Source organism: Vulpes lagopus, chromosome 8, assembly GCF_018345385.1.
Source record: "Vulpes lagopus strain Blue_001 chromosome 8, ASM1834538v1, whole genome shotgun sequence".
NCBI lineage: Eukaryota > Metazoa > Chordata > Mammalia > Carnivora > Canidae > Vulpes > Vulpes lagopus.
Genome location: NC_054831.1, coordinates 64094334 through 64121879, shown reverse-complemented (window position 1 = coordinate 64121879; position 27546 = coordinate 64094334). Strand labels below are relative to the sequence as shown.

General features: G+C 36.4%; 1 protein-coding gene across 7 annotated transcripts in view; it reads right to left on the bottom strand.

The window, feature by feature from the left end:
• ARMC3 (armadillo repeat containing 3) overlaps window positions 1-27546 on the bottom strand; it is a 100625-nt gene that overhangs the window by 45701 nt on the left and 27378 nt on the right. For 5 of the 7 annotated variants that reach the window (XM_041765109.1, XM_041765111.1, XM_041765110.1 and 2 more), the window contains 6 exons: window positions 24313-24381; window positions 23900-24075; window positions 20558-20752; window positions 18234-18417; window positions 7482-7634; window positions 7275-7380 (listed from right to left, as the gene is read on the bottom strand). In XM_041765109.1, the coding sequence (XP_041621043.1) occupies window positions 7275-7380; window positions 7482-7634; window positions 18234-18417; window positions 20558-20752; window positions 23900-24075; window positions 24313-24381 (883 nt within the window). The remainder of the gene's footprint in view (window positions 1-7274; window positions 7381-7481; window positions 7635-18233; window positions 18418-20557; window positions 20753-23899; window positions 24076-24312; window positions 24382-27546) is intronic. The other 2 variants (XM_041765114.1, XM_041765115.1) reach the window with 1 other exon arrangement.

Below are 27546 nucleotides of genomic sequence, written 5' to 3'. Positions count from 1 at the left end.
ATTCGTTCTACAGTCGATGTTTCGTTAATGGCAAAGTATTCAAAGGGACCAGATTACTTACTCTAAGTGAATCTGTGTGTATTGGCCAAGAAGGATTAGGTTCTAGAATAGAGGGTAAAATTTCTTTTCAGAGGGTGAAGTTGCACGAGTCCAGCCATCTCAAAGCCATAATCCCATCTCTTCCTGTAGAGGAACGGAGATGGAAGTGAAGCTGGTGGTGTTTTGCCAACTTTAGGGGAGACCTTTTTTTTTTCCCTCCTTCAAAATGACTGTGGCGGTTCAGTGCACCCTAGCCAATTCTGAGAAATAGCATTTGTCTATATACTTACGGGTACAAGTGTAAAAATAAATTTACAAATATATCACCTTCCCCCAACTCTACTTAATGGGGTAAGGATAAAAAAGAAAAAAAAGCTCTAAAAAGTGTTTTCTATACATGCTACAGAGATTTAACATTCCAACAACTGGCTCTGGGTCAGGCTCTCCCCTGATAGTGCCAAGTGATTGATAGGGAATTGGGTCACTGTGAATAGATGAAGACCTGCCTTGAAGTGCTATATAAAGTTCCGTAGGTGGCACACCTTTTTTTTTCCCCCCCATTAATGATTTCATTCATTTGAAAGAGAGTACGAGAAAAGACAAGCAAGGGGAGGGGCAGAGGGTGAAGCAGACTCTCTATTGAGCTGGGAGCCCAATGCAGGATTTGATCCTTGGACCTTGGGATTGTGACCTGAGCTGCAGGCAGTGGCTGAACCAGCTGCGCCACCCAGGTGCCCCCATGGCACACCTTTGAAGTGGTTTTTCTACACATTACGTGGCTTTCTCAGGCATAGTACTCCGTGAATAATTCCACTATTTGGTCCATGCTTTATTTCTATGTTAGTGAATAGAAATTTTAATACTGATAATACAAAATGACAGGTTATCCATAGATAATAAAGAACATTGAGAAGTTCCCAAAGTACTCAGACATCCATATAAATTGGGGGCATTGTGTCTCTTTCTGGAATCCCTTTGGGATTCCTGACTTCCTTTGCTGTGGTTGACTGTAGATCACACAATAGCAAAATGGTCCCTACAGAAGAGCATGGTCTCTTGTGTTGTGGAGGCCTGGGGTGGCCCAGCAATCAATCAATTTTTGTTTGTTTAAGTAACCACTATATAGTGTTGTTATTTAGAACTTACTTAAGGCACTGGTGTTGTGGAAAGCCAAGAAGTGGTGTATAAAAAAAAAAAAGAAAAAAAAAAAGAAATGGAGACAAGGTCTCTAAGCTTTAGGGAAATCACCCAGTTCTTCATGGAGAGAACATAAGTATGAAGAATCAGGTGTTAGTATGATATATGTATAAACAACAGAGACTTGATTATGTATTTTCTACAGCAAAACCACAGTTTGTACTTACTTATCTATGGGCATTAATTATATTATTACTTTTTATGTTTTTATTTTATTCTTATTTCCTAAAATAACTGTATCTTTTAAGAGCTATCTAGTAACCAACCATACTATTTCCTCATCTTTTCATAGTTTACTAATAGCCAGAAGTTACTCATTGTTGGCAAGGAAAATGAAAAACATCGAACTCTTTTTATTCTTAGGACAACTCAAAAACTCTAATTCTGATCAGATCCAACAGATGGCAGTGATGTTATAAATTAGCAGTTTAAAATATTCTTGTTAATATGTAGAATCTACCCCTCAGAAGAATGTCAACCAGGAATAATTCTCTTGGTATTTGCATAAATAATGTACAGCTTTGATATGAATAATTGGATAGAAGAGTACGAGGTAAATATCATATGAATTTTCATTGAAATGGTATTTCCTAGATCAAAAATCAACAACTTTCTTTTTTCAAAAAGTATTATAAATTGAGAATTTTTAGAAGGATTAGCGGTGAACCAAGAAAGGATAACGGTGTCCAGAGCAACTAAATGCGCTCTATTTTTTAAAAGATTTATTCCTTTATTTTTAGAGACAGAGAAAGAACATGCTGGCACATGAGGGGGCAGGGTAGGGGCAGAGGGAGAGGAGGAGAATCTTGGAGCAGGCTCCCTGCTGAGAATGGAGACTGACACAGGGCTTGATTCCATGACCCTAAGATCATGACCTGAGCCTAAAGCAAGAGTCAGAAGCTTACCTGATGGAGCCACCAAGGTGTCCCAGTGGGTTACATTTTTCTATAAAAAGTCATTATTGCTCTTTCGTTTCTATTTCCACCTATTTCGTCCTAAAGGAGGTTGTCTATTAATTTACTCACTTACAAAATAATTTTACTCTTCTTTTTCCTCTTTCACTTTAGATAAGTGAATCTGGCTGTTCTTGTCCTTTTCTCTTATGCCTTCAGACTGTTACTTTTATTTGTGTTTGTGGCCTTTCCATGTTTTTATCCACTTTAAGTGATCTTTACATTGCAGATAATAAAAAATGTAAGGTATGACTAGAAAACTCTTAGAGGTTGCATATCCACTGTTGCTTCTGTGATCCAAATTATGTAAAAATCAACACACGAAACAACAGAGATGATCACTTTCTGTTTTAAGTTCTGGGCATCAGTTGATGTTTTTTCACTATCCTATTGCTTTCCATCTTATTTTTGGTAAGTCCATTTGCCCCCACATACCTACTCTACAATGGGCACTATTCTAGATGTTTGGTAGGTTATCAGTGAATTAACCAGCCAAAGGTACCTCCTTCATGAGGGCTTGTCAGAGGAGGGTGAGGGATAGAAAATCAATAACAAACAATGAGTGAGTTAGATAGTATGTCAGAAAATCGTAAGTGCTCTGGAGAAAGGGCAGCAAGGAAGGAGGTTTGAGAAAAAGTGTGTGTGGGTGCAACTGTAAACAATGTCGTCACAGTGGGTCTCTTTAAGAGGGTGGCATTTGAACAGACTTGAAGGATGTGGGGGAGTGAGCCACTGGCATTCTGGTATTGGAAGAACATTCCATGCAGAGAGAAGAGTCCATCCACAAGGCTTGACGCAAAATACTACTGGAAGTTTTATGTATTTCCAGAATACTTTACTTTTCATAATTTCATTCCCCAACGCTGGCTTATTTGTATGAAAAGGGATTTGCATCTGTTAGATTATTATTGTTTTTTTAAGTACAGTCTCAGTTTTCTATAACTCAAATACCTGAACACTTCATATATCCAGAATACACATGAGAACTACCAGAAAGGAAGAGAGAAAGAAGGGAAGGGAGAAAGGAAAGAAGAAATGGCCACTGAAGACTAAATTATCACTTAGAGAAGAGGTCTCAGCCCTCACAGCTTTTATATACAATTTGATAAAGCTTGGTTACCTGATATCCAAACTTTTAAGTAACTAGAAGGGATTTGAAGAGAATTTTGGCAGGATCAGTTCTGCCAATCAGATCTACAGACAGCAGTGAAAATAGATACTGACAGCCTGCCAGTAGAAGAGTCGACAAAATGCATCAATACCCAAAAGGCCCTGCCCTCAGCAGGCCACACTCAGAGCAGCGCAAGCATCCACCTTCCCTATGGGGCCCTGACACCTCCACCTTACAGCACATGATGGGCATCAACTCAAAATGGCAACCATAACCCTCCCCCAAAAGTCTAATAACAGTATGATCAGTTTCAAAGGTTGGGAGGAAAGTATTTTAGAAGGTTTTAATTCAAATGCATTACAATTTTTTAAAGATTTGTGGATTATAAAGAGTTTTCAAATATACTAAAAACTTGTGCATCTAGGAAGCCTCATTCACAGAGAATACCCATTAGGCAAGATCGTTTGGCATCAATTAAGGTGACATTTATAATTAAAGTTGAAAGGGTTATGGTTATAGTCTGGTTATTTATCATTGCTACCAAAATTGCTCATCATCTTACCATTCTATTGCATATGAGTGTATTTTCCTTCTTAAGAAAACAAGATGTGTGAAAATCTGAATTTAGGTATTTTAGATTATAAATATGTATAAAATTCTATTTTCAGGCTGTAAGATATTTTATTTTTTAAAAGCATTTACAAAAAAAAAAAAAGCATTTGCCAGTTTTACAAAAAGGGTCACCACAAAGTATATTTTTCCTTCCTTGATTTTTTTCCTTTAATTTAGAAAATTTTGATTTACCCACAACTTTCCAAGCAAAAACCCATTGTTACATAAAGGAAATTATATCAGCATGTAATCATAACACATCAGAGATTACTCAATTCATGAAATGGTCCTTCAACTCCAGAAGGTGCCCTGACTTTAAGCAACAGAAAACCATTTTGGGCACATAGGGACATGAATGTCGGAGAAGGAGCTGCCTTTTAATGAACAAATTAGTATTCACAATGCCTAACTGTAACTTTTTTTTTAATTAGGCTAGCAATTATCAGGTATCTAAACAGTTACCCAGTGCACCTGGAAGACATTAGCTCTGGTTTTTTGCCTTCTCTTACCACTTAGGTGTGGCAGGAAAGGAACATTCTTTCCATCCCCCAGTCCCACCACCGAAGCAGCAGAGCCATGACTCAGCCCCCCATCCCCTACCGCATAGCTAGGAAAGGTAATCTAAGGCCCTGCTTCTAAAAGGTGATGCTAGAAATACTCACCAATGCTGAGTTTAAGCTAATACGTCTTTAAAGATGATCTGAGTAGAAAAAATTTCTTATTAAAAATAATCAATCATGGTTGCTGTCTCTTCTGTTGTGGTTCTAATTAATACTCTAAGAGGCTTGCTACAAGGATAGACAATGTGGCTTATTTGTTTTCATTCCTTTTGATTGACTATAAAATCTTTGTCAACTCTAGTCTTCAGCATTGGCACAAACATGTCAAATCTGACTCCACTTCCTCATCAGAAACATTTACTTTCAATATTTTTTAGCTCAAAGAGTCCAAAGTAAAAACTCTATAGGCCTCAAAAGACATCCATAAAACCACTTTTATTCATGTCCCATTTCCCATAACAAACACAAATTGAAAAAAAATCATAATGGACAATATACAATAGGTTAAAGAAATAACTGCAATTTAAAATTTATAAAAATTAGGGATCCCTGGGTGGCGCAGCGGTTTGGCGCCTGCCTTTGGCCCAGGGCACGATCCTGGAGATCCGGGATCGAATCCCACATCAGGCTCCCGGTGCATGGAGCCTGCTTCTCCCTCTGCCTGTGTCTCTGCCTCTCTCTCTCTCACTGTGTTCCTATCATAAATAAATAAAAATTTAAAAAAAATAAAAAATAAAAAAAAATAAAATTTATAAAAATTAAAACAAATTACAAAAATAAAGATATATGCATCATCATTTAGTCTTGATTGACCTTTCTATGTTGACAAAATGGAACTATAGACTTAGATGACAAAACTGTGAAATAGATGATTAAATTGCAAGAGAGAATCTGGAGGCAGCGTCTTTTAGAAGCTACTTAACATCCTAATTTTCTACGATTTTATATAAAACTGTGAGATGATAAAACTTAGGCAAACCTACATCAAATTAAGACATCTATACACTCTGGAGGCCTATTTAAAGTATTTTAGGTAATACATAAATCTAAATGCACCCGAGATAAAAGTGTTTTAGTGTCACTGATAAGACTTTTGCACCAGCGTGACTATTCTGGAACAGTCACTGAATATGCTATTTTCAAACTGCTACTTACTATGTATGACTCAATATTCTAGAAGTTTGTGCGCTTTCATATAGATGATGATGACCTTGAATTTCAGAAATTACCATGTCAAAGACGGTAGCTATTAAAGGAACACAATTTTGCTCTGATGTTTCTACATTTTGGCTGTATTTTAATCGGGCATTGTTAGATTTTTACTCTTTGCGTTAAGGTCTTTATAAAATGTGTGGGAGTAGAAAAAGGGAAAGAAAGGGTAAGAAAAAGATTAAGTATATGAGGAGGTGGAGGAAGATTTATTTCAAGTTAGGAAAGAGTAATTTTAGCCACAATGTCACAAAACAATAACATACACCGAAGTTAATAACTTACGTATTATGATGGTGGATTTTATGTGTCAACGTGACTGAGCTAAACAATATCCAGATAGCTAGTAAACCATTATTTTTGGGTGTGTTTGTGAAGGTGTTTCTGGAAGAGGTTAGCATTTGAATCAGTAGACCGAGTAAAGGTTGCAATCACCAAAGTGGGTGGGCATCATCTAATCCGATGAGGGTCCAAATAGAACAAAAAAGGTGGAAAGGTGAACTTGCTCTGCCTAGGCTGAGACATTCATCTTCTCCTGCCCTGGCACATGGGCTCCCTTGGCTCTCAGCAATTCAGATTTAGACTAAATTATACCACCATCCTTCTTGGTTCCCCAGTTTAGAGATGGCAGATCATGAAACTTCTTGGCCTTCATAATCACATAAGCCAAGTCCTATCATAAAACTCCTCCTCCATGGGGTGCCTGGGTGGCTCAGTGGTTGAGTGTCTGCCTTTGGCTCAGGGCATGATCCCAGAGTCCCGGAATCGAGTCCCACATCGGGCTCCCCACAGGAAGCCTGCTTCTCCTTCTGCCTGTGTCTCTGCCTCTCTCTCTCTGTCTGTCATGAATAAATAAATAAAATCTTAAAAAAAAAAAACTCCTCCTCCATGTATATTATGTCCTATTGGTTCTGGTTTCCTAGAGAGTCCTGACTAATAAACATACTAAATAGGGAGGGAAAATATTTTATTTATGAAAGGTGCCTTCAAGAAATTCTCACTCTTTTATAAGGTGATCTTCTATAGAGAAAAGAACATACAAATTCTGGAAGCCAGCAGACCTGGGTTTAGTCTCCAGCTCAGCTATTTTAATAAATTTGTATACCCAGGAAAACAAGGTAAATTGCAGAACATCAGTTTTCTCATTTGTTGACAGATTATCTTGGTAATTAAAATTTGTAATGAATATAGATCACGTACCAAAGTCCTTGGAATGCCCAGGGCATTTTCTCATCTTTCCTCATAGTATTTACTCATAATATGTTGTTTCAGATTGACTTTCTAAAATGTTTCTAGATTACTTAAAGTTTAGGTCTTAAACTTTAAGTCTTAAAGTCTTAAAGTTAAAATGAACCTTTAAATTTTTTTCTGGATTTATCAAAGGTTTATATAAAGTTGTCTTTAATATTTCCAGCACTATCCAGTTCTGTTTGTTCTGGAATCTTCCACAAGAGTGGGTTTTTAAGGAACAATCCAAGATAGAATATCTAACAGAATATGTAGACTGCCTCAAAAGCCAAAATACTACAATTAGAACATGCTGGACTGTGAGACGTCCCCCAATGAGACAGTGTTGAGTTGTTTGGTACTCACATTACATTGGCGGTGTTGCATGTGGTCAGATTAGCCAGGGCAAGGGCCGCGGCTTCCCTGACTTCCTCACTGTCACTCTTGAGCGACTGAATTAACTGTGGAATCCCTGTAGAAACAGAAAGGGAAGATGTGGTTCTGTAAACATCCAGGTAAGCGACAGCTTCGTGGCCTAAAAATGTTCAAAATGTGTTTGTCCACTTTGCTTACCCTGATTATTGAAAAATTCTTTGCTGCCCGAATTCTCACACATCACCGAAATGGCTTGGCAAGCAGCGATTTTCGTTCCATCGTTTTCAGAACCCAAAAGGGCTACAAGGCATTTTTCGACCTCTTGTTCGTGAAAAAGTTTTCTAATTTCAGCTTGTATAAACCAAAAGAAAAAAAAAATCAGAATTCTGCAGCAAAAATTGTATAAGGGTAGCTACTTAATCATCTAAAATATGACAGGATTTCAAACTATTTCTTAGCTTCAGGAACAAAGACTCTAAACTAAACAAAATAAACACCTATTTAACCTTTAGAACCCAGTGATTATGCAAAATGACTTATGGGTATTGGAATTTTTTTTTCTGTTCCCTAATATTATATTAATAATACAGCAAAGAAAATTCTAGGGGCGCTTTGGTAGCACAGTTGGTTAAGCCTCCGATTCTTTTTTCTTTAAGATTTTATTCATTTATTCATGAGAGACACAGAGAGAGAGGGGGTAGGGGGCAGAGACAGGGAGAGGGAGAAGCAGGCTCCATGCAGGGAGCCTGAGGTGGGACTCAATCCTGGAACTCCAGGATCACTCTCTGGGCCAAAGGCAGGTGCCAAACCGTTGAGCTACCCAGGGATCCCCAAGCCTCCGATTCCTGGTATCAGCTCAGGTCGTGATCTCAGAGTGGTGAGATTGAGCCCCACACGGGGTCTGTGCTCAGCATGAAGTTTGCTTGGGATTCTCTCTTCCCCTCTGCCCCTCCTGCTGGTGCTCTCTGTCTTTCTAAAATAAGCAAATCTTTAAAAAAAAAAAAAAAAAAAAAAGAACATTCTATATTAAGAAAAAGGGCAAGGTTCAACTTTAGAGAGAACTTATTTAATGCCAAACATGGTGTCTGGCATGGTGCTGTGCTTACACATGCTGTTTTCACACCAAGGACAAAACTGCATTTATTTGATATTTATTTTAAATATACAACTCAATGTCTGAAGAATGCTTAAGGTATATAAACTGGTGTGCTAGATGCTTGAGAGAAGAGGAGAAAGTAAAAATGAGTAATAAAGTATAATCCTAAATCTTAAGGATTTATAATCTTATATCAAAAAATCATAATCATTTCTTCTCTTGTTACATGCTATTGTAGCAAAAATTAAAATAAATATTTAATTACTAAATTACCATCAGTATAATCAAAACATATATTAGCATAGTTTTCTTTATGTGAAAACAAATAATATGATGACTCTAAGTACATACCATGATATTCACCCCATTTTAGAACTCTAAATGAAAAAACAAAGTATTTTTAATCTTCTTTTTGTTCCCTAATGTTTTCTCTTGATTTTGTTTCATTTTCTTAATAAATGACAGCCTCATTACTATACTAAGCAAACAATGCATTAAACTAAATTAGAACATTAAAACCTAATTTTTTGTTTTGTGTTCTATAGTTAATTCTAAATAAATTACTATTTATTAAAGACATATACTAGAAAAAATGTATTAAACCAAACTCAGTTTTAATGCCATAAGAGGTAAAAGAGAATAGTTTGAAAAGCAACAGCTTACAAGTAATTCTTTGCTAATTTATATACAGTTCCTTCAAAAAACGTCATAAGTTTGATTCTCCGTTAATTGACCTTCATAAACTCAATTTATATGATTAAAGCAGAAGAATGTGAGATATATGCTCTTAAGATGTTGATATACACAAGAGAAGACTATTCTGTTAGAATAAAAATTTCTGCAAAAACTGCTGATACTAATTTACATCATACATAATTGTATGTGGAAATAATTCATTACTTATATATACTGTAATTAACTTGTTTTTCCAGGAATATTCTCAGAAGTTATTGAAACTGGTTTTCCACTTTAAAGTTAACATATGGGGCAGCGCCGGTGGCGCAGCGGTTTAGCGCCACCTGCAGCTCCGGGTGTGATCCTGGAAACCCGGGATCGAGTCCCACATCGGGCTCCCTGCATGGAGCCTGCTCCTCCCTCTGCCTGTGTCTCTGCCTCTCTCTAGCTGTGTCTCTATGAATAAATAAATAAAATCTTAAAAAAAAAATAAATAAATAAAGTTAACATATGATTTCTGTGTTCTTCCAACAATGAGTTTTTAAAATTGCCCTCTTCACAGAAGCAGAACCATCATCTTTGCAAACACTTCTGGCCTTTGTTCATCTGATACACAGCAATCTGGTTATAACTGGCACTAGCTAAATTACTAACACTTCTGTTCATTTGTCTTAAACCAATTATGAACCATGTCCTGTAATCCCATCATTTTAATCCCTTGCTCCTTTCATTTAAAATTCATTTTCAGTCAGGTCAGATCTGTTTTATAAAAATGTTGTGATTAATAGTTAAATCTCAAGTAGGTGGCTTCTGAAATGTTTTAAAATATATGTGGTCCTGATTAGTATTCCCTGAAGAAACAAGATCTGAGAGTTTTCTAGTCTCTGACCTAAAATGTTTAGATTTATAATTAAGACTTCCCTGAATCTAAAGCTCTAAATCAACTTTACTAAACAGAACACTCTCAACGTAAATTCTACCAGGAAAATCGGCCAAAAAAAATTAATTTGTAAAGACTAACTTTGAAGTATGTAGTGTTGCATTCAGAAAACGGTATATATGCAATTATTGGAAAGATTTTTTTTTTCAAAATAATCTAAATACCGTGGGCAATTAGTTTCTCAACCCTGCTGGGAGTGTTCTCAAAATCCAGCTGTGTTCACCAAACCTCAAAAGTGCTGACTGCAGTGTGGCTATAATAGATTTAAAAGATGAATTAACATATTAACCAAGTTCCTTCATTGAATTGCTACACCAAGAAGTAAAGTATTCACGTTTTAATTACACAAATAATAAAGATGGCAAGGTAATTATGCGACTAATAGAGTAATGTCTTTTAAAAATAACATTTGCACAGTATCACTAAAATAAAAGCAGGAGGTTTTGTAACTGGAAATAAATCTGCACGTAATAATGCTTTTTTTCACCCACTCTTGGAAGTTGCTATTGTGCCACCTTTGCTCCTGCTGAGATGTTAATGCCAGTTCATAAACCTCATGGCACCGTGGTAATTAACACCTTCCTCCTCCTGGTGCCAGGTCAAAGGCAGACTGATCTGGGCTTTCCACTGTGGGGACACATGCTACAAGTACTCAACAAACAAAACTTAAAGACTGTATATTATTATGGGTTGGTGTGTTTCAATTGTGTTTTCGACATGCAATGACAATGCCTTGCTTAACCTACAAAAGAATGTTTGATGATGATGGAAGGTAAAAAAAAAAAATTATAGACGAATACTGATGTTATTTGTTAAAATTTGCTTATGAATGAAGTTTCCTAACTGCAAATATCTTCTCCCATTCAGTAGGTAGTCTTTTAGTCTTGCTGAGTATTTCCTTTCCTGTACAGAAGCTTTTTATTTTGATGTAGTCCCAATAGTTTATTTTTGCTTTTGTTTCCCTTGCCTCAGGAGACATATCTAGAAAAATGTTGCTACAGTGGATGTCAGAGAAATTACTGCCTGTGCTCTCTTCCAGAATTTTCTAACTGTGGAAAATTATTTTGAAACTTAATGACTATTTATTTTAAGTACAGAAATATTAGGATATAACTTTGTCAATCCTTATTAAGTTTTTAGAGTTTTTAATCATTGTTACTAATTACTCTAAAATAAAGCATGCTATAGCTGGCTGGGTCTGGCAGAGAGAAGTCAACGCAGGCTAGAGTTGATATAAAAAGGGGTAGACGAGAAACATAGGTAGGGTTTGCAAAGAAAGAACAGTATAGAATGAAGATGGTTATTGTCAACCTGTCCATATAACTAGCATAAGGACATACATACCTACATGCATACATACATAAATAAATAAATGAGCATAATCAGGTAAATGCTTTGTCTGTAGGATGTAGGAGTTGAAAAGTCAATGTCAAATTCTTCAAGGACTGTTTTGGCACAACGGTAGAAGCAGAAGTCACATGCTTAAGGTTAAGGGATGGAGATAAAATGAAGAGGTAGAGCTATTTAAAATTGACTAGTCTTTCAAAGAAGTTGATTGAGAAGAAAAGGGGGGAAAAGCCCTGGGGCAGGAACAAGTCAGGAAGAAAGAAATATTCACAAACTACTGGTCAATGAACAATTATGGTCTCCTCATTTGGAAGAATGTTCCAAACTTGTATCAGCTTCCTCCAACATAACCAGTGGGACCAGGAGAAAACAGCACATTAGTGTTGTGATGTCACCTATGAGGAAAACCCCTTCATCACCCAAAACTGGGGTGACGGATTCTAGTGCCACATCAGTTGAGGGAGTAAATAGGCAAACGGCATCCTGTATGTCTTTTCTGTTCATTATAATGAGGCCTAGGCAGACCACTGTTCATTCTACGGTGACTAAAACATTAAAAAAGAAAATTATGAGTGTATAATAAGTATAGAATAATGAGACAGAGATATGCTAAAATAATAAATATTCTTGGGGGAAATATTAAAACTAAAGCAATAACCAAAAGTATAATAGGAAAAAAAAGTTTCCAAAGTTAGGGGAAAAAAAAAAAAACCAACAATAACAAATCCAAAACATGATTTGGTAGACCACAAGGCTTTTCTATGTTGTAGGCAGGGAGTGGGAAGTGTGTGTGTGTGTCCGACACATTTTGACAAAGTTTTTTTTTAACTTCTAGGATAAAGAACTCTACACAAATACAAAAAGAACATAGATTATATACAAAAGAATGGAAATCAGACTGTCATTAGACTCAGACACTACAAAAACAAGGTTTGTAGAAATTTAAGAAAATGTTATGGTGCAAGAATTCCAAACTCAGCTAAACTGCCATATGTGTTTGAAGGCAACAAACATGCACAGTGAAGGTCTCAAAAAATACCACTCTTGACTATTCCTGAATACATCTTTTTTAACTGAAAAAAGTACTCCAAATGAGAAATGAACCCAAAATAAAAACCTTAGGAATGGGTATGTTTTATGATGAGAAATTTACAATGTACATTGAAGTGGATTCAATATGTAAATAATGGTAAATATGAATAAAATTGAGCATAATGGCAGAGTGACTCATTAAAAAGAGAACTATGTAGATTTTAGAGAGGAGAATCTATAACGCCCTGTGAAATTTACAAACATCAGGAAAGCAAAGAGTTATGGAAGCAAAAATGCTAGCTATCTTAAATAACTATAGTAACTCTATCTTCAAAATAGTCATTTAAAATTTCTTTTAATCTATATAACAAAAAAGAAAGAAAGAAAACAAAGAAGACAACATAGAAAAATAAAAGAAACATAAAACATGGTGTCAGGAAGAAGGTCAAACAAATAAAATCATTGTAAAAATAAATCTAACAATGGTTCATCATCTTGTCTTGGATCTAGTGGTAGTGATGGTTTCACCATGTTGCTAATCTGTGGAGACCTCACCAACTTTGTTCCCTTAGCCCTAATTATACTTCTGACAATAGTCCCTTCATTTGTCTCTTTATTTAAACCATCTGGAGTTTACAGAGCTGGTTTTTGCCTAGACCATATTTGATGATAAACTGCAATCTTAATATCAAATTAGAATTTAAGGCTGCAGTTAAGTGAGTTTTTAAAAAAAATCAATAGTGGATATACAATAATATTAAATAAAGCAAAGTTAGTTAAAATAAAATTACAAGAGAAACATCAACAGAAATAACATAGTGAGAAACTTCTAACACACTACTCTTTTGTGATATATCAGATACAAAATAAATATGACAAAAACAGTACAATGTAATTTACACAGTTAAACTAAAAGTAAATATCAAACTCTACATTCCACTGGAAATACATCTTTTTTCTATTCAACAAATATTTATTCACTTATTTTAGTCATTGTTTACCTTCATCTTCTACAATAGTGCCTTGCATATAGCATGCATAGAATAAATATTTATTAAGTAGTAAGCAAAGAGCATATCTTTTCAAGATTTCATAAAAGGCTTGTATACATTGATTATATACTAGGCCTCAATGAAAATGCAATATTATTTTCAAAGCAAAATTTATATTTTTTAAACTACAAATCAAATAAAAATGTTAGAATTTATTTATTTTTTTAAAAGATTTTATTTATTTATTCATGAGAGACACAGAGAGAAAGAGGCAGAGACACAGGCAGAGAGAGAAGCAGGCTCCATGTAGGAAGCCCAATGTGGGACTCAATCCTGAGACTCCAGGATCACACATTAGCCGAAGGCAGATGCTCAACCACTGAGCCACGCAGGTGTCCCAAAATGTTAGAATTTAAAATGGAAGACTTTGAGCTCTGGGTCCTGATGGAGAAATGGGATCTGGGGTTCACTGTAAGTCTTTCCCTCAAAGTATTGGCCCACTTTGCTGATGTGGTTCAAGAGGCTGATTATAATACTTGTTTCATAAAACTGAAATTGAAAATAATCATAAGATATAACCAAATCTTTATATTACATAAAATGATGGTGCATGTTTTTAAAATACTGTTCATGATACATATCACTCCACTTCAAAGAGTGAATCATAAACAAGAGAACATCCAGAGAAAGTAAGAGGATGATTACAGGATAGCCTACAGACGTGATGTATGGTGAAAAATGAAGTAAATATAGATTCTTCAGTCTGGAAAAATGGTGGTTAGAGGGAACATAAAAAAAATCACAAATGGCATAGACGAAATAAACACAGATTTAGTCATTTGATTCTAAAATAAAGAGTGAGGAGACACAGTTTGGAACTGGAATGTAGTCATTTTAGAGCTAACATAAGGAAGTAGATTCATAAAGCATTAAGTGCCAGATGGGCTTTAAAGTCTATCTGGTTGAGTTTCTTTGTATTACAAATAAAGAATGGATTTCAACAAATGGTGATAGGAAAACCAGATTTCTACATGCAAAAGAATGAAGTTGGATCCTTACCTTACACCATATACAAAAGCAACTCAAAATGCATCAAAGACCTAAACGTAAGAGATAAAACTATAAAATTCTCTTTTTAAAGATTTTTTAAAAAGATTTTATTCACTTATTTGAGAGGAAGGAGAGAGAATGAGCAGGGGAGGAAGGGACAAAGGAAGAGGGAGAAGCAGATTCCCTGCTGAGCAGGAAACCTGACTCAGGGCTTGATCCCCAGAATGTAGAATTGTGACCTGAGCCCAAGGCAGACACTTCACTGACTGAGCCACCCAGGTGCCCCAAAACTATAAAATTCTTAGAAGAAAACATAGGGGAAAATTTTCATGACATCAGATTTGTTAATGATTTTTTGGATATAACACCAAAAGCATAGGAAACAAAAAAAAAAAATAAGTTGGGCAACATCTGAATTAAAAATTGTGCATCAAAGGACCCAGTCAGGGCAGCCTTGGTGGCTTAGCGGTTTAGCAACACCTTCAGTCCAGGGCATGATCCTGGAGATCCAGGATCGAGTCCCACATCGGGCTTCCTGCATGGAGCCTGCTTCTCCCTCTCCCTGTGTCTCTGCCTCTCTCTCTCTCTCTCTCTGTCTGTCTCTCATGAATAAATAAATAAAATCTTAAAAAAAAAAAAAAAAGGACCCAGTCAATAGAGTGAAAAGGCAACCCACAGAATGGGAGAAAATATTTGCAAATCATACATCTGATGAGGAATTAATATCCAGAATATATTAAGAACTCTTACAGCTTAGTAAGAAGAAAAATAAACAATCTGATTGAAAAATGGGCAAAGGATTTAAATAGACACTTTTCCAAAGAAGATAAACAAATGGGCAATAAACACATGGAAATATAGCTCAACATCACTAATCATTAGAGAAATACAAACCAAAACACAATAAGATGCCACCTCATACCCATCAGTGTAGCTACTAACTAAATAAATAAAACAGCAAATATTGGTGAGAAGGTAAAGAAATTGGAATCCTTGTGTCCTGTTGATGGGAATGTAAAATGGTGCAGTTGCTATGGAAAACAATATGTCATATCCTCAACATATTTAACACAAGATTAATCATATAATCCAGCAATTCCAGTCATGAGTATATACCCCAAAGAACTGAAAGCAGGGACTTGAAAAGCTATTTGTATATGCATGTTCATATTATTCATAGTAGCCAAAAAGTAGAAGTAACCCAAGTGTCCATTAATAGATGAACAAATCAACAAAATGGGCTATATACATACAATGGAACACTATTCAGCCTTATAAAGGAAGGAAATTCTGATGTATGCTAGAATATGGATGCACCTGAGGATAAGTCATGCAAAAGGAAATAAGCCAGTCACAAATATATTGTATGGTTCCACTTATACAAGTATTTAAAATAGTCAAAATCAAAGAGACAGAAAGGATAGTGTATGTCAGGGACTGCAAGATGAAGTGAGGAGTTAATTGTTTCATAGGTATAGGGTGTCTGTTTTGCAAGAATGGATGGTGGCTATGGTAGCACAAAAATGTAATTATACTTCATACCACTGAGGTTAAAAATGGTTAAGATGGAAAACTTAATATTATGTGTATTTTGCCACAATTTTTATTTATTTATTTACTTTAAAGCTTATTTATTTATAATTTCTATACTCAACATGAGGCTGGAATTCATGACCCTGAGATCAAGAGTCACAATACTCTACCAACTGAGCCAGCCTGGTACCCCTTTTACCACAATTTTAAAAAGAAGAATAGAATTTATTTCCTTTCTTTTAATCAAAACCAGCTCCTCTTCTTGAGTTCCCCACTTCTGTGAATGGAATCTCATTCTACTCCCAGCTGTCCCAGCCAGAAACCTGATCTTATCCTTAACATCATCTTCTTCTTCTTCCAACCCATGTAGTCATTTAACAAACACTTATGGGCCCTCCCAATGTGCCAAACATTGTGCTGGTGGTTCTCCTTGCAAATGTCTGTTTCAGGATACTTTCACCCTCCCTCTAGATTATCACAGAAATCCCCTTCCTGGTCATTCTGGATCTGGTTCAGCACACTTCTAGTCTCTCCTCCATTTTGCAGCAAGAGTGCTCATTCTTTAAAAGTGAGTATCTGTAATGGTCCCTCACCTCTCTAAGCTACTTCAGTGGTAACTTCAGTTGCCATCAAAATAAGCTCCAAAGTCCTTACTTGGCTTCTATCACCCATTAGCATCTAGCTTCTTATTACTTCTACAGCCTTCACTGTCAGTTTTCTGCTGCATTCTATTCAACTAGCCATTCTGAAAACTTTCAGTTCTGGAATTTACCATGCTCTGTTCCTCCTCTGGCCTTTATACACTGTTCCTTCTCCTTGGAGCACTGTTGATCCTTCTCCATCCCACCAGGACCTTCTTTGGCCACCCAATTTCTATTATTCATTTTAGATCCTAGCTTGTAAATCACCTATGTCAAGGAAACCTATCTGATCCAACTTGACATTAGGTGCTCTGCCCCAAGGTGATTCTGTTCTTCTATTATCAAGCACATTTAACACTACAATGTGATCACTTATTTCCTTGCCTGTTCTGGGTTTATTGACACAAGGTGGAGGCTCACTAAATAGGTCCAGAGAGGTTATGGTTCACTCATAGTCACAATCTAGGACATTTCAGTTCCAGTAGTGAGGACTCTCTACCCAGTGCTCTTCCCCTTGCTACGTCACATGATGAGTAACAAATTCATGAAGCCCTATCCCAACAGGGGCTGTGACCATCCTGAAATGGTCCAACCACACTAGGCAATAGAGAAATTGCAAAAATTTTAGGCTTCGTATTGTCCATGTCTTGCTATTGCCCTTTCTTTTGGTCCCAAACAACTAATAAGTCCTGGGATAGTTGGAAAACAGAACTGACCAGGTTTGATGAGATCTAAATTCCATTTGACAAAATGTTGAATCAAGCAACTTTTGCCAATACTGAAAACCTTAATTTTACAGCCTGGTTAGATTTGGCATTTATAGTGTAACTCACAAGTCCCCTCTATGTTAACTATGTGCTGGATGATGAAACTCAGCTTATCGCAATAAAATTCTGCCTTGAAGAAATCAGTGTGGAATTAGAAGGAAATGTTTCCCATAATATACACATAGACATATATACAGATGTGAGTATATATGTTTAGAATACAAATCACTTAAACTAGTCAAAACTGTCACTGTTTATAAGAGGAGTGATGTGGAAGGGGGAAAATAAAATCACTTCTTTTATTAAATAAAATACTCCAAATATACATAAATTAAAACTATAATTTCATCCTCAGTGCTTGTGATGTAATTAATCTCTCATATTTTACAGATTTATGCCAACATAGCTTGCCACTGAAATGAAAATTGTATTATGTATATAGTATGAGCATATTATTTTTCACAGCTATATCACATGGCACTGCTAGTCTCCAGCTGAAGTTGAGATTACTGTGTAGGTATCATGCCAAATGTGGATATATTGAAACAATGTTTTCAGGATCACAAACAATGGATGGATTCTGTAAAATTTCAAAATCAAGAGAAATAAAGGCTTGAAAAACTTAATTTAGGAATGAGATAGCTTTTTAAAAAAAATTCATGTTTAAATCACACTGAGTTTATTAAATCCCTGACAAAGTAATCTCTACTTTTACTCATTGGCATTGGGATGAATTTTGGCCCTAAATAGTAAATATGGCACTATTCTCAGATGACCAGTTAAAAGCAGACAAATACTCTAATGTTTGTTAGTACTAATCAAAATCAAGAATAAAAGAGGAAGTATGTGTGCTTAGTTTATATAAAATCAGACATACGATCATAAGCTGCTTTAGTGATTGCTTTTGCTGCATTCTTCTGAATATCAGGGATTGTAGAGTTTTCTGCAAATGATAGGAGCTTCTTAAGAACCCCTGTCTGCTGAATCAGCACCAGAGTATCCATATCTTCAAGGCAATTTGCCATCACAGAAAGTGCTTCTGTATGAAGGTCATTCAATTCCTAATAATAAAAGCAAACACTACCTTAGAAAATTGTACTAAAAGAGATTGGTACTTCCCAAATTTTACTGTAAGACAAAAGTCGGTCAGAACATAATGCTGTTACTTTGTTGTGACAGATGCCTGAGGAAACAGTTTCATTTATGATGAGAACATCCACTCTCCCTCACAATTTGCCCCATCTTCTCTTGTTTCCCCTGCTCCAAAATGTTTCACAGATAGAAGATAATTACTGGACATTTCCAGTCATGATATCCAAGCGAAGTTGCTCATATAACCCCCTACCGACAACAGTTTTAAAATCCGCAGAAAATATTCTTTGAAAAAGCAGACAGAAGAAACTGAAAGGAAGTATATTTCTTAAAGTCTCCTATGGGTAGAGGGAAGTATTCTGTTTGTGGCCCTCTTGCCCAGGGAATCTCCTGAATCCCCAATGCTTTGGAAAACTGTGGCCTTATCTGAACAGCTAGATGATTAAAGTGGGAATCCTTAAAGTGAGAGGAACATAGAAAGGATGCTCCACCATCATGTGATCCCACATAGCAATGCTTCTGATCAATGAGCTCACTTCACAGCAAACAAAGGATGGCAATGAGCCTATGCTCATGGAATTCACCATCTTACTGTGTTCCCCACCATCCTGAAGCAGCTGGCTTGATAGAATGGCCTTCTGAAGAGGTTTCTCCCATAGCCAGTCATGGTGGGTCCAGGAATCAAGGGGTGGAAACAGGTGTGGCACCAGTCATGATTACCCCTAGAGACTCACCAGCAACATTTTTGCTTCCTGTCTCCCAGACCTTATACTCTGCTGGCCTAGAGGTCTTAGTTCCAAAGGGAAGACTGCTTCCACCAAGAGAAACAACAATAATTCCACTAAACTGGAAGTTAAAACTTCCACCCAGTCACTCTGGCCTCCCCATGCCTCTAAAGCAGGCAAAAAAGAGAGTTAGAGTGCTGCTGGGGTGACTGATCCCAGTCACCAAGGGGAAATTGGACTGCTGCTCCATAGTAGAGGTAAAGAAGATTATATCTGGACTACAGGATGTTCTTAGGGTGTCTCCTAATATTATCAAGCCCTATGGTTAAGGTCGATGGAAAACTACAATTACCCATTCCAGGCAGGACTACTGATGGCCCGCCCAGACCCTCAGGAATGAAGATATGGATCACCCTACCAGCTAAAGTGCTTGCTGAGGGCAAAGGGAATATGGAATGGGTATTGAAGGAAAATAGTTATAAGTACCAACCACCACCATGTGGCACTTACAGACAAGAGGGTTGTAACTGCCATGAGTATTTCTTCCTTATTTTGTTATAAAGAAGTGTGTATGTGTGTATGTATGAAATATCTTTGTTTTTTCCCCTCTTATCCTGTTAGGTAACATAAGATGTATAGACTTTAAAAATTAGTGTTTATTATTAATTTTATATCATCGTATTTAAGTTATAGGATATCAAGGAGAAGAGTAAACATCATGCAAGGACATTGCATCCTCTTCTGGAGAAAGGGTTGTTCTGGTTGTACACAGGATAGCTATATCATGCCAGACAGAAGTAAGACCTTGCTATTGCTCTTATTTGGAGATTAATTATGATTTAAGGAGATGTGTATGGGTGTCAAATTTATAAGGGATGGACTTGTGATGACTAATTTTCATGTTTTAACTTGGCTAGGCCATGGTATCCAGATATTTGGTCAAACATTATTCTAGATGTTTCTGTGAAAGTATTTCTTTAGATGAAAATAATATTTAAATCAGTAGACCAGGTACAGCAGATTACTTTCCACAATGGGGAGTAAATAACTCTTCTTAATTTTACCTAGAGAAAATTATGGCCATAAAGCTTAAAAGACTAATTCTAGGTATTTCAGGAAATCATGAAGAAGATCCTAAACAAGAATCTAAAAATCTTACATTTCTAAACCAGATTAAAAAAGAATTTTATAATGGATTTTTATCATTAATCTGATTTAATCATGCTGATAAACAATGTAGCAATAAGCAAATTAGTCCATTATACTTAGTACTAGGCTTAAATATATTAAATTTCATTTTTAAAATTGTTCTACAATTCATATTTTATAACAACATTTAGAAGAGATACGTTTCCTCGTAGAGAGTCAAACAAAAGTTAGATACCTTAGTTTCTAGGACTTTAATAAGGTGGTCCACTCCTTGATTGTCTCTTAGCATTGCTCGTGCCTCCTTATCATTAGTAATAACACCTAAGGTTTTGAGAGCCAACAACTGGATAATTGGATATTCTGACTTCAAGAGATCTAGTATTGAGGGGATTGCATTTAGTTCTTGAAGCATAGCTCGACACTGAAAATCCTGCCATGAGATACAAATAATCAAATAAGTAACTTTTAAAGCAAAATACAGTCAGTCTCAAGAATGGGGAAGCTCTATTTTCTAACAAAGGACATTATGAGTTATAAATTTCGAATCTTTTATTCCAGATTCCCTTCCAAAATAACTCACACAAAAAATAAGCAAACTCTCAAATGACAACACCTAAATATTCATGTTAGCTATGCAAACATTGTCAATAACAGGAAATAAATATGATCTATGACTTTTGCAATATCTATTGTTTCTTTATTATCCAGCAAATTCCTTTTATTACAAATAGCATTACAATAAATCTGTGCATAATCAAATTCTTTTCACACTCTGGACCCTGTTTCAAATAGTATTTGATAAAATGAAATGATGGCATCAATTCCTTATTATCTTCATTCAAATGGAATGCTTATGAAATGCTTACATGCACACAGTGCTGTTGGCAGACCCTGTACACACAAATTTATATCAGGTTTAGTTCAGACACAACATGACCTTTATTTAAGACATTTACAATATCAAGGGTCATTAGAGTCTAGATGAGTTGCACTACATTGTATGTCTATAATTGTGTGTGTGTGAGTGGTGGGAGAGGACTAGTCTCCGTGAACAATGGAGAAAACAAAGCAAAAAGTCATGAAAAGCCCCAAAACTCTGACTGCTGAATCATGACACTTAAAATCAAAACATCATAAATGTAGAATAGTATTAAAGGTGGAAAAACCCTACTAACACTTTAGCTTTTCTCTATCTCTATTTCTTCAATGGATGCTTCCTACAGACATAAAAATTATGGGTTGCTCCTTGTCATAGGTTGAATTGTGTCCCTCCCAAAATATATGTTGAAGTCCTAACCCTCAGTATCTCAAAACGTAATCTTATTTGGAAACAAGGTCATTGCAGTTGTCATTAGTTAAGATAATGTCATAGTGGAGTAGGGCAAGTACTTAATAGCATCTTCCTAAGATTGGTGTCTTTAAAAGAAGAGGAGACACAACAGAAGGGAGAGATTGCAATGATGCAGTTGCAAACCAAGGACCTCCAGGGACCAATGGCCACCAAAAGCAGCCAGGAAGAGGCAAGGGAAGGGCCATGAGAACATGGCCTTGCTGACACATGGATCTCATATTTTCCACCTCTAGCACTGTGAGAAATTTCTGTTGTTTAGAGGCACTCAATTTTTTGTTATATCAGTTGTAGGAAATTAATACACTACTATTAACTAGTAGTTTTATTGTGAAGACTAGCAAAGGCAAGGTTTTCATTTCTGTTTGACAAAAAAAAAAAAAACCCAAAACCAAAAAAACCAGAGAAATAAAAGCTATGAGGAGTCTTGGGATGAAAGACTCTAACACACTGACAAGTTTACTTAGGTCTATGTGATGAAAGAAGGTAAACAGCTGAGCTTCCGGCAGAACGTCTCACTCAGGGAAGAACGGAATAGAGGCCAGTGAGTGCCCAGCCACGTGGCAATGACTTCTAAGGCCACAAATTTAGGTATACTTTTGCTGCCTTTGGGCATGGGCCCATTTCTCTCTGTTTTTCTATATAATTTGCCTAGATAATCGGCCTCTCAATGAAAGGGAGGCCTCACCTTCACTTCGCTATCTCTTCCTTTTATACTCCACTGCTGGCTATTTAAAACAGCATTTTTGTATTTTCAGTTGATCTTAAGCTTACCAAATGTGTGTGAGAATTGTTCAGGAACCTGAGCCAGAAAAGAAGCAGAGAAGGCTGTCCAAAGTGTCAGGAAGCTGAACTGCTGTAGGTGTGAGAATCTGTGTGCCTTTTGGGGCTGCAGTGGGGACAGGGTCACAGAACAGCACAGGTGGAAAGGCCAAGGGAGACTGTTTCTTTCCATAACAAAGGAAAACAGGTCAGTGACATAGCATCTTGCAATTGTGAACAATGAATTTTATTCAGCATACTCAACTCACTGGGTCTTCACCAATAACCAGTCTAATCCAAAATCCTGGTACACTAAATAAGGCATATATTGCATCCAATGTGCTTAGATCACCAAGGTTAGGTTAATAGATAACTGCCTGGGTCCAACTAGTTCAATGTATTAGATATCCTGTTTCAGAAAAAATACTTTTATCTAGTATAATCCTGCCTTAATTTGCAAACTATTCTATTCTTTCAAAATTTAAATACACTTCTAAAATGCCCTTTCATAGACCTGTACTCTGAAAACTATAAAACATTGATGATAGAAATTGAAGAGGATACAAAGAAATGGAAAAACATTCCATGCTCATGGATTGAAAGAAATATTGTTAAAATGTTAAATATTGTTTAATGTCTATACTACCCAAAGCAATCCACGCATTTAATGCAGTCCCTATCAAAATACCAACAGCATTTTTCACAGAACTAGAACAAATAATCATAAAATTTGTATGAAATTACAAAGACCCTCAAAAGATGGATGGATAAAGATGTGAGATAGATAGATAGATAGATAGATAGATAGATAGATAGAGATTCACACAGACACATACACGCACGCACACACATACATACACACAATGAAATATTCAGTCATAAAAAAGAATGAGATCTTGCCATTTGCAACAACATAGATGGAATTAGAGAGTATTATGCTAATTATAAGTCAGCCAGACTAAGATAAAGTCCACATGATTTCCTTCATATGTAGAAAAAAAATAAATGAACAAAGGAGAAAAAGGAGAGAGACAAACCAAGAAACAGATTCTTTACTATAGAGAACAACCTGATGGTTACCAGAAGGGAGGGGTTTGGAGATGGGTGAAATAGGTTATGGGGATGAAGACTGTACTTTTCATGATGAACACTGAGTAATGTATGACTTTGTTCAATCACTTTGTTGTGTACCTGAAACTAATGTAACACTGTATGTTAACTGTACTGGAATTAAAATTAAAAAATTAAAAAATACTTGTAAAATGTGAAAATTGAAAGGTGTCCATATTCAACATCCTTTCTTTTTTTCTCTAAATTATAATTACTAAATTAGTACCCTCTCCCCCCCCCAAAAAAAACTGGTTAGTCAGAACTTATGAGTTTTTAAAACATTTCCCCCTTTTCTAATGGGCAAATCAATTCTATATATAGCTTTGGTCAAAACACACTTTTAGAAATTACCCTCACCTGGGCCAAGTTGTAAATGCACTCAATAGAGTTCTTCTTCACATCAGGGTCTGGGCTGGCCAGCAGTCTGATGAGTGGCTCTAACCCACCATGCTCATATATTTGCACTTTGCTCGTATACTCTGCAGACATGTTCGCCAGGCAAAGAGTGGCAAACTCGTGGATAAGCACTTCTTCTGTGCATCAAAGATAAACAACACAAGTATGCAAAAGGCCTACTCAACCATTACTTTAAAACATGTTTTGAAAACCAAAGCTTCACAGATCTTACTTGGTTGGAGCCCACCTTGGTTTGAGAGATTTTAAAGATAATTCATAATTGATATGACACAAACTATTTTCGATGAGTAGTTTAATCCAACATGAAAACTAAACCAGGCCCACTTTTGAACCAATGTAAAATGGAAAGTTACCTTCTGGAGCAAGCTGAGCAATGACAGAGCTCATGACATCTAATTCCCTCAACAATTTTTTAACGTCATCTACAAAAAGAGAAACAGATTATTAATGTTTATTAATAATAATAATAATAGCGATATTGTTTAAATAGTCCCCTATGAGATAGGCTTTATTATTACCTAATTTTACAGATAAAGAAATGGAGGCTCAAAATCACACAGCAAGTGAGTGGTGGGACCAGGTGGTATGGCCAGGTCTGTCTGACCCTAGACAAATTCTGGCTTCTGCTCCTTGATCACTGAGGTATACTACCTTCCAAAACCACTGAAAAATACAAAATGCGCCTAAAACATAATAAGCAAATTTGAGTTACTGTGCCCTACATTTGTTTACTACATGGTAGAAAAATTCTCTGTTGTGCTGTTTTGTTGGGAAGGGTATTTTTAAATTTTGATTTTAATAAAACTTGTACAGAATGTACATGAGAATTATCCTCAGCCTTTTCGATGAATATACCTTGTTTACATTCCATTTTCTTATCAGAGATGCTCAAAATGATTAAAGGTAAGTATACAGATTTTTTTTTTTTAGTATACAGATTTTTTTAAAGCTCACTTTTGTATTATTTATGTGAGCCTAATTAAGGCTAGACAGGTAGGCCTCTACTTCTCTCCTGCCAACCATAGCCCCTGTTTTCTGAGAAATAAGGCATAGGTACTAATTTGTTTTTTGTAGTTTCTCCTCTTGGTCAGTTATCTTTGTCTGGAGGCCAAAATTAGCATTACCAGGATTTTGGAAAATTTCACTCTGCAGCAGCTAAGGCAGATGGTCTCTGGATGAATTTTTTCTCACTAACCACTGGGCATACTTGACTTTTATTGGACACCTTTTCCTGTGGGATTCAGGGATGTAGCTATTCTTCAACCCATCAAAACTTCTGCAATCTGTTTTTGTTCAAAATGGCTAAAAAAGAGGGCCCGCAGATTCACAGCTAGCTATATGTATGTGAATAAGCTTGAAATACAAAAGAACAGTAGAGCTTCTGGAAAGTGTGGTGTCCCAAAATGGAGGACGTTACTTTCTAGTCAACACTCATTCAAAAAACAAAAGTATAACCTTGACAGGGAATTAACCAAGTTAAGGCATAATATTCAGAGCCTTCTAGGTGTTCTGGTGAACTACACAGACGTGCACCCTCTTGAAGAGCGTGCCTCTATTCTCTTCTTACTCTGAGGAGTCCAGTCTCTATTTTCCAAATTGAGGTCATACCAATATACCGGTGTGGCATCTGTATGTAACACCACCCCTTGGTCTGTCCTAGCAAGTCACATGTTCTTGTTAGAGGATTCCCTGTGCCACGGAATTTCCTTCTCCCTATGAATTCAGCCAAATCTGTTCAATAACAAATCTAGTAGATCTCTTCACTATACCATTTTCTCTTGGCTCGGTGGACGGTTCAGATTCACTGACAGCTCTTATGAATCAGCAGCAGAGCTGATCAATTTGTTATTCTGCTCTTTGACACCAAATTGCCCCCCCCCCAATCTTTCTTTTCTTGAGGGTGAATCAGCAAAAATAATGGATAAGCTGCAATTTTCATCACTTTAAAAAACAATATTGCTCTCTGTCCCCTTCTCTCTCAACAGAGAACCCTCTCATGTATGGTGGCTGAATAGAAACTCTGACTCGTGATTGGTCCACATAAACGTGTTCTAGCTAAAAATGTACAATTTTTAGTTGCATAATATTGACCATCTAATTTATTTTTGACTTTGTACACTCTTTTACATCAATCTTTTAAGATGGCAAGCTCTTCAGACTGCTGTAAGTAACATAAAGTCTGAGCTTTAAAGATCACAATGAACTCTCTCTTTAGCTGACTTCATTGAGTGAGTCTCTGTTATATGACCTCATCAAACTAAATACAAACTGGCAGGTAAAAGGAGAAAGTAGCTCCATTTTGATAAGAAAGCTTAACAAAGCAATATAAATGCCGGTCTTGAATGACCCAGGCTTGGCATAGGTACATAACTCAATCACTTTAGAAAAAAAGAAAAGGAAGAAAAAGTAAGATTTTTTTCGTCTCATAGCAATCCTTTTAGCACCTGGCATTCTGTTGGAACATACTATTGGTTCATTCACTAGGAACATAGTGATATCACTGAAGACATGAAAGCCATGTGACAACACAAATTTCTAAAAAAAAATCAGTTATTTTAAGACAGCTTAAAGATGATTTAACCATGCAGCAGCAGAGGTGCATTTACTTATATATTTGTCTGGAAACATGCTTTGTGATTTAGAGCAAATGACTAGTTGCTCATATTTTATTCCATGTCATGTACGCAAAGTGAAGCAATAGCTATTAATGTATTGGCTGTATTGACAGAAAAGGAACTCCAAAAGCTATTGAGGATGTCATGTGTTCGTGCAGGTCATCAGATAGTTCAAATAGAAAATGAGTTCATTCCAATAATGGTTTGACTTTTTCTACCCAATTCATGGAACCAAAAGAAAGCTCTTGAAGGTTCATTGATCTTGTGTAAGACCCAGCCACTCACTGGAAACTGCTATTCAGCAAAACTCTTTCCAGTGCTATGCTTCGTGACTGCAGACTGCACTGGTCGAGCACTGGTCGCAGCCCGGCCACCCAGCCTGCAGCAGAGTGTGGCTCAACAGGTCTGAAAGCCACCACGTTTAGCAGTCAAACACAATAGTTAATTCTCAATATTTTGGGATCACAGACTCCTTTGGAAACTCATGAAATTCAATATATAAACCCTGCTCCAGAAAATCTTGTAAATAATTTGGAGGGCTTCATAGGTTATAAACTCCTCACATATTGGAAGATGGAAATACTAAATAAAGTGAGTAATAGAAATTAAGAACAGAAGTAAACAGGAAAAAAGTAGAAATCTAGACATTAGAAGATCTAAGTATAAACAGACAATTATAACTCTCCTTTCCAAGTGAGCTGCATTCGTCCCTCAGAACCATTTAGAAGGAGAACCTGACTTAGCGTGGGCACTAACGTCAAGGATTGGAGAAGATCAGATGGATAGAAAGCCTACTACTACACTATGAGCCAGAGAGTACAGTTCTAATTCTAGCTCTGATCTCATCTCTTCTATTAACCACCTGCATGATTGCGCCAGGAACCTAATCCCTTCAGAGCTCATTCCTATTTTTAAAACGAGGAATTGCACAAGACATGTCACAAAGCACCACTGGTTCTCAAATTCTGTGGC